The sequence below is a fragment of the Thermobia domestica genome, chromosome 11 (assembly GCF_964235325.1).
Source record: "Thermobia domestica chromosome 11, izTheDome1.hap1.1, whole genome shotgun sequence".
Taxonomy (NCBI): Eukaryota; Metazoa; Arthropoda; class Insecta; order Zygentoma; family Lepismatidae; genus Thermobia; species Thermobia domestica.
Window position 1 is genome coordinate 266,571,757 of NC_137464.1, and position 7,135 is coordinate 266,578,891.

At 37.2% G+C, this 7,135-nt stretch overlaps 1 protein-coding gene across 3 annotated transcripts in view; it reads left to right on the forward strand.

Moving 5' to 3' along the window:
- The window catches only part of Hrs (Hepatocyte growth factor regulated tyrosine kinase substrate), a 42,584-nt gene extending 35,683 nt beyond the window's left edge, over positions 1-6,901 (forward strand). For all 3 annotated transcript variants that reach the window (XM_081732304.1, XM_081732306.1, XM_081732305.1), the window contains 2 exons: positions 1,030-1,215; positions 4,080-6,901. In XM_081732304.1, the coding sequence (XP_081588430.1) occupies positions 1,030-1,215; positions 4,080-4,528 (635 nt within the window). In that variant the 3' untranslated portion in view covers positions 4,529-6,901. The remainder of the gene's footprint in view (positions 1-1,029; positions 1,216-4,079) is intronic.
- Positions 6,902-7,135: the final 234 nt, after the last annotated feature.

Genomic DNA, 7,135 nt, shown 5'->3' on the forward strand with positions numbered 1-7,135 from the left:
CTTATTCACCGAATTTGGACCCCAGTAATTTTGGTTTAATTATAGCAGTTGAACGTTTCTTTTCAGCACTAAGGCTTATACAAGACTTTTCAAATTCAAATGGGATCTGAATCACTCCTAGGGTTTGTATCCGATGCAAGTACCTCACCAGGTATCGAACCCGGGACTCAATGTACAGAAAACGCGTTAGCTACTTGCCCAGGAAGGAACACGACTCTAGTTTGAAGGTGGTTTCATCAGTGCTTTTAGGAAATCAGAGTAGGAATCAGGAACTCAGCCTTCGATCTTTTCCCTCCTCCCTGGTCTAGTGGGTAACGCTCGCGCCTTTTTTTGTACGTGGTTCGGGGTTAGAATCAGGGGTGTCATTTAGGGGGGCAGGAGGGAACAATTGCTCCCCCCCCCAAGAGTTTGAGGAATACATATACTTTAAAAGATTGTCTACTAATATACTATAAAAAACGCGAAAGTCTTATGTCGGTGGTGCTCTTGCGCCCCTCAAGCAAAGTCTGAAATGCCCCTGGTTTGAATCGTGGTGCGAGAGCCCGGGAATTTGAACGGATTATAGTGGTTTAGATTCTAGCTGGAATTCTGTTCACGTTCCATATAACTTCGGTGCTGCGAAAGGGCGTTAAATTCCAACTAACCTACTCCGAACTTTCGAATTCTACGTTGTTTCCATATACTTGTATATCTAGGGTAACCAAATTCATCAAACGTAAACCTAGACATTCCTTCCAATTCTCAAAATGATTGCACTCTCTCACAGAATAAAATCTAAATACATAGGAAAATTATAAGTACCCGTATTTATTAAACAAAGGTGGATATAAACCTAGTTAGAAAATTATCAATGACCTCATTCTAATATGAAGAAGAATAGTATAAAAATAGTAATAGTAGTAGTAGAAACACGACCATAAGTTGATGTGTTGTTGTTGCTGAGAAATTATAAGCAACATAGAAGTAATGTAACATAGGACACAACGTATGAGAGTTCATATTGTCATACTAATATTATTATTATTATAGGTCCCCAGCAGAACTTCCCAGCAAATGCGGCCGAGAATTCTCCAGTACATGGACCATTTCCCCCGCAGATGATTCCTCCAGGAGCTCCTGGAAGTGGTCCGTATCCTCCTCCGTCAGGTGCTCCCCCTGCAACCACAATTCCTTCTGGGCCGCCCTTCCACGATTTCCCTCGATACACTGTACCAGGTAAGAAAAAAAAAATTCTTCATACAAGAGATTTGGTTTGTTGACTTTTTATTAGTATTTTTATTACTAATTTGTATTATATTTACTAAATACTAATACTCAAAATAACTACACTGATCAGTAATGCAAGTACGAACTTTTTTTTATGCAATGTTTCAGACCATTTTGTGAAGCACATGTACACTAATAATGTTAATCACCTTCAAGTTCATCTTTAGTTCCTCCAGTGTGTATAGCCTCTTAAACCTTACTTTTAAGGTAACCCCACAGGAAGAAGTCAGATCGGTTGAATGTTGACGCCATAATCCTTTAACCCTTTTAAATTTGGCTTTTTTTTAAAAGGTAAATTAGATTCAAGTCAAGTGGCTACAGCATCACTCCTCTTTATCGTAGGAACATGGTTCATACCTTGCTTTTTTGCACAATAGAGCAACCTTTCAAACGGTAGCATTCACATTTCCGTATGTGTCTCTGAGGCGGGAAATTTGAGAGAAATCGGGAGTTTCTAATTTTTTTTTTTTTTTTTTTTTTTTTTTTTTTTTTTTAATTTTGAGCCTCTCTTCGACCCCCGCCCTGTGTTAACGCAGAGATCTAACACTAAATGTGTGCAAAAAATTTCAAGCTTCTATCTTCATTAGTAAGGGCGGGAAAGATATTTACCAATGATCCCCACAATGCCCCAGATTACCGCAAAAGACCCTGATCTCAGGTAAAAAATTTCCTGAGGCATCCCTATTTATCCTAGGGTCATTTTTGTACCTCATTCTCTTCAGAATAGAACAACCTTTCAAACGGTTGCATTCGCATGTCTCCATCATGTATCTGAGGCGGGAAAAATCACGAAAAAAAGGATTTTTTGGTTAAAATAACCCTTTTTTTTACCTTTTTATCCCTCTGGACTCCTCCTTTGTGAACGCAGAGATCTGAAAATACTACTCGGTCGACTGAATGTTTGTGCAAAATTTCAGTCTTCTAGGTACAAAAATAAGCCCGCTATAAAGAATGGCTTAACAAAAAATATCTATTTAAAGTTGACGTCATCACCCCCCATGTCTCGACGTAGAAAGGCGTGAAACCATATGTATCGTGTTCTACAATGCCTCTAGACTTGAAGGAAAAAAAAAACGAAGTGAAAAGCTTTATTGGTTCTTTTTTAATCGAAAAATGAAGACAGTATTTTAGTACCTAAAAATAGGTACTATAACTTAAAAGGGTAGGTGATACGCTCGCCAGAAAGAGAAGGAAAAAAGAAACACACACGCATGAAATTCATGGAGTTGTTAAGTGTGACATGTAATGTCGAGCTGTGCAATTCCATGGTTGTCCACAAATGAGCGAAACTGTGCACAATACAGTTACGCGCTTGTCTTTATTCGGGTCCTTCAATTCATGAACACTGCGAACATGATTTGCACGAAAGTATGACCTCTTCATTGCTTTCTGAGCACTTCATATGAAATCTGAGAGTGCGCTGACACTCTCCTACGCTTTTTGAGGGCGAACTGAATCACATTTTTAATCTCAGCCAGTTTAGCATCAGTCAAAATGGGTGATCTCTTCTCTTTCTGCAACAGATCCGCATTCTTTAAAACAGGCGATTAATCTCGTAATGGTTGAATTGTTAGGCACTGCCACATCATGATATTTCCTGCGAAATTCGTCTGCAACACATGCATAAGAATATTCACTGATAAAATACTGTTCAGTAATGAAAACTATTTGCTCTTGGGTGGGACCACGGTGGCTCAGTGGTAGTATTCATCTCTGGTGCCTGGAGTCCCTGGCTCGATCCCAGCTCACGCCAAGTGAACTTTGTGGTGGACAAACACCATGTGCGTGGGTTTTTTCGGGGTTCTCCAGTTTCCTCCCATTCTTCATTTCATTCATTTCTCAATATCACTGTGTCCTTTAGCGTAGCCGGCATAACTGTGGGACATAAAACTGAAGGATTTCATTTCATTTTTTTTTTCTTTGCTCTTGGGAAAACATGTTCACTAAGGAATATACAAAGCACTAATGCAATACACTCGTGTGTTCAATACACATCTCAATAGCGTCTAAGGCAGCCGCGGTGGCTCAATGGTACAGCGTTCACCTGTAGTGTTTGGGGTCCCTAGTTCGATCCCAGTTCGCGCCAAGTGAACTTTGTAGTGGACAAACCGTGTGCGTAGGTTTTCTCGGGGTTCTCCTGTTTCCTCCCACTATTCATTTCATCCATTTCCCATCATCACAGTCTCCTTTAGCTTAGCTGGCATATGCGTGGGACGTAAAACTCCATTTCATTTCAGTGGCGTCTAAGTGTGTTGTTGATAATACGTAACGCCATCTAGCGGTAACTAATGGAACTTTTCAACTATAACACTATTTACAAACAGTTGAATTTGGATGTGCGCGATTTTTGGATTTGCATGGTAACCGCATCAAATTAAGTATCGTTGTCGATGTTTGCATGCATAGTTGCAAGAGTTAATGAAAATTTTAACTGATTAAAATTAACGAATTAAGGCTATGATAAAAATAATTGAATCAATTAAAAATTAATGCTAGGAAAAAGTAACTGTTTAAATTAATTTCAAAGTTAATTTATTAAACTTATTATTAATTATCATTTTTATTAAAACTTAGAATTTTAGTTGTCAAGGTTTGTGTAAAAAAATTAGTAGACAAAATGAAGAATTTACGATTAATCGTTCCAGTCGTTACGAATTCTTTAACGATTATCAATTAATAATTAACTCGTAGAAGTATTAATTGTTAACCAATTTATTTAATCCTTAATTTTTTTATGGATTTATATGTAATCATTTAGTATGGTAAGAGAGAAATAATTTGTGATTTTCTCAGATGGCAATTTAATTTTGCAGGAATGCCTGGATCTGTGCCTCCTCCTCCTAGTCAGCCTGTGATGCAGGGTGGTCCTATGCCAGGTCCTCCAGCTCCAGGCCCTGGCTCGATGCCAGGGGGACCAGCACACGTACCACCTGGTCCTATGCAAGGCTCCCAAGCGCCAGGTGGCCCTTCTATTCCTGTAGGACCACCACCTCCTAGTCAACAGGGTCACATGCAAGGACCTCCAGGACAACCAGCTCAGCCTCCTATGCCTCCAAACCAACCGCCGAGTGGTGGCCCAATGCTTGGAGGTCCCCCAATGCCAGGCCATGTGCCCCCGGGGGCTCCGATGCCAGGGCCAGGGATGCACCCTCAGTTCCAACCGCCGCAGGGAGGGATGATGCCCAACCACCAGCCTCCGCCTCCACAAAAACAGGAGCAGCCAAACGCTGAGCAGACAGGAGAGCTGATAAGCTTCGATTAATTAATCGACCCGTTTTAGGAAAGACGCTTTCAGATACCTAGTTAAGTTTGCCCTTAAGATTAGAAAATTCAGTTGAGTTTCGCTGAGGAGTTTTCTAAGCAGCATCATGTTGATCAGTATAAGTGCAGGTGAAGGGTATTCTATATAATAATTTCACGCTATTATTCACACTATAGCGTGGAGTCTGAATATACAGTTGGATCGAGTAAGCAATGAGAAACGCTGTATCTGAGTAGTGCTTAATCGTGGAATCTCCGAAAGCATTAGATTGAAAGAACCGAGTTGCCTAACTGCTATTTGTATATATTTATACACTTCCAATTTGGAATCTTTAGTTTTTTGTTCAATAAAGCATCATTGTTTGAAATACGGAAAACTTGGAACAAACCAGTGGGGGATGATAACAAGACATGTTAGCATGTAGAACCAAGAGTGTGGTATTTCTTTTTTTTTTTCTGAAATGTGCTAAATATTTTTTTTTTAAGTTGTTTTTGCAATAAAGTCAAAAAAGTAGTAAAATGTGGACTCAAACCTTATTGTGCAATAAATTGAGGTGTTTGGTATTAATATAAAAACTAATCTCTTCTAGAAATTTAATTAACCCATCATTGAAATATATTTCACTGTCTTGTGGTAGTACATGGTTGGTTGCATTCAAGAGTTTTGTTGAAGGATACTTCGGAGACCATATCATTGAACGAATACTGCAATCCACACCCTGTATTTCCTCTTTATTGCATATTGATGTTCTTGTAAATAGATAAGCTTTGCATGCACTGACGATTGGAGAAGTGTTAGATGGTGATCAGTTGTAATCAATGGCGGCTTTAGCGGCTAGGCACGTACCTACCCAAAAATGTTGAAAAATATATAAACACTAAAAGATACAATAAAGAGTAAATATACTTGTATTTTCCACTATATTAATGGTAGATAATTATTTAACAAGTAGCATCAGCCACTACTGTTAAAAGTAATTTTCTACTGCCATTAATCAAATGTGTGTATGTATCCATAAGCGAGGGAGCGAACCTACCCAAAATTAAAATTCTAAAGCTGCCCCTGATTGTAGAGGACATTTTTTTCACCTCCATGTTCAAATATAAAATTTCTGTGCATATATTTCTGATCGGATAATACCATTCTTCTTCTCAATTAATTCTGTATGTTTAATTGAGTTGTGATAATTATCAGGAAATGGTACAATCTCTTTCGTAGGTTCATATTTGGTTGGTTTCTTGAATTCGGATGTTAAGGTCGGCATAAGTGTGGGACGTAAAACTTAGAATTAATTTCATTTTTCGGATGATAGGATTTAGATATATAATAAGCGAAACTTCGTTATGACCGTGCGTTCACTATGAATGAATTAAAAATTCTTAGATTTGAAACATTGTATTACACAAAACAGCTGTAATATGACTGTACGGTATTCAGAAATTGCAAAAAAAAAAAAAAAATCGAAAGGTATTTTGATGTTTCTAATAGAAGATTGTCCATGTAAGAAAAAGAAAATGCTTCAAAATTAAAATTTTGCCTGCATGTTCATCGTTGAAGTCGCGTTTTTAACATAGGATGACCATCTCAATTTTCACAATAAAATATGTTGGAACACAAGCACAGGAATTCCGTCATATTACTCCTTGCAAATTTTCCACAGGTAGCAAGGGAAAATTTTACATTTTGTTTGTATATCTAAATCCGAAAAAGTCCGTTGGACTTTTATGAGTGATTTTTACAGGAACGTTGTGCAAGGCAATAATACTGTGTTTAACTCCTTGAAAATCGGGAAGCAGAAGAAAGTTTAAAAATTGTGCCAAATACAAGAGCTCACATGTAATGTGGGAGAGTTTACAACCCTAACTATTATTTCAAATGTTATTGTGGTCCTGGGATAACAACATCCATTCAACAACTTACTGATATTAGTACAAGCTAGAACATGCATTGTGCTATATTTTACTGTGAGAATACAATGTTTTATTTCTTTTTCATGAAAGTAATATTTTTATCTGATGAGTGAGCGTCGATCGTTAGTTGAGATCTTGTACCTCTTTGATTGCAGTGAAATGTCTTTGTCTCAAGTATCTTTGTGAATCATCCTAAATAATGATGTTGCTTAGAAAATTGAAATATTATTCCATCTTTCCTAAGAACATGTTGTATTGATTAACAAAAGGATCTTTTTTTAAGTGTATATTTATAAATATTTTCTTAATATAAGCTTTTATTTTATTTTTTTTAATCCCGAAGACATTACTCATAGGTAATATTTTGTTTGAAATATATTTAAATGTAATTGTTATTTTAAAATTATAATATCCATAAATGAAATAATGTATAAAGAAATAAATATTTCCAAGTGTTAATGTATTCTTTGAATATTTTGAATATGCGTTGCCTTTCTAGGGCTAACAGAATTTTGAATGCTAGTTTTTATCATAAAACTCTGAACTTTACGTAAGCGATTCGTATCAGTGTTTTAAAGAAGTAAGGATTCAGAGGTCAGAAAGTACGAGGGTACGCTATTTTCAAAAGTGTATGGCGTGACGCTTAAATTTCTTGTCTTAATTCTCTTGCAAGGAATATTACAAGTATACGCCGGAG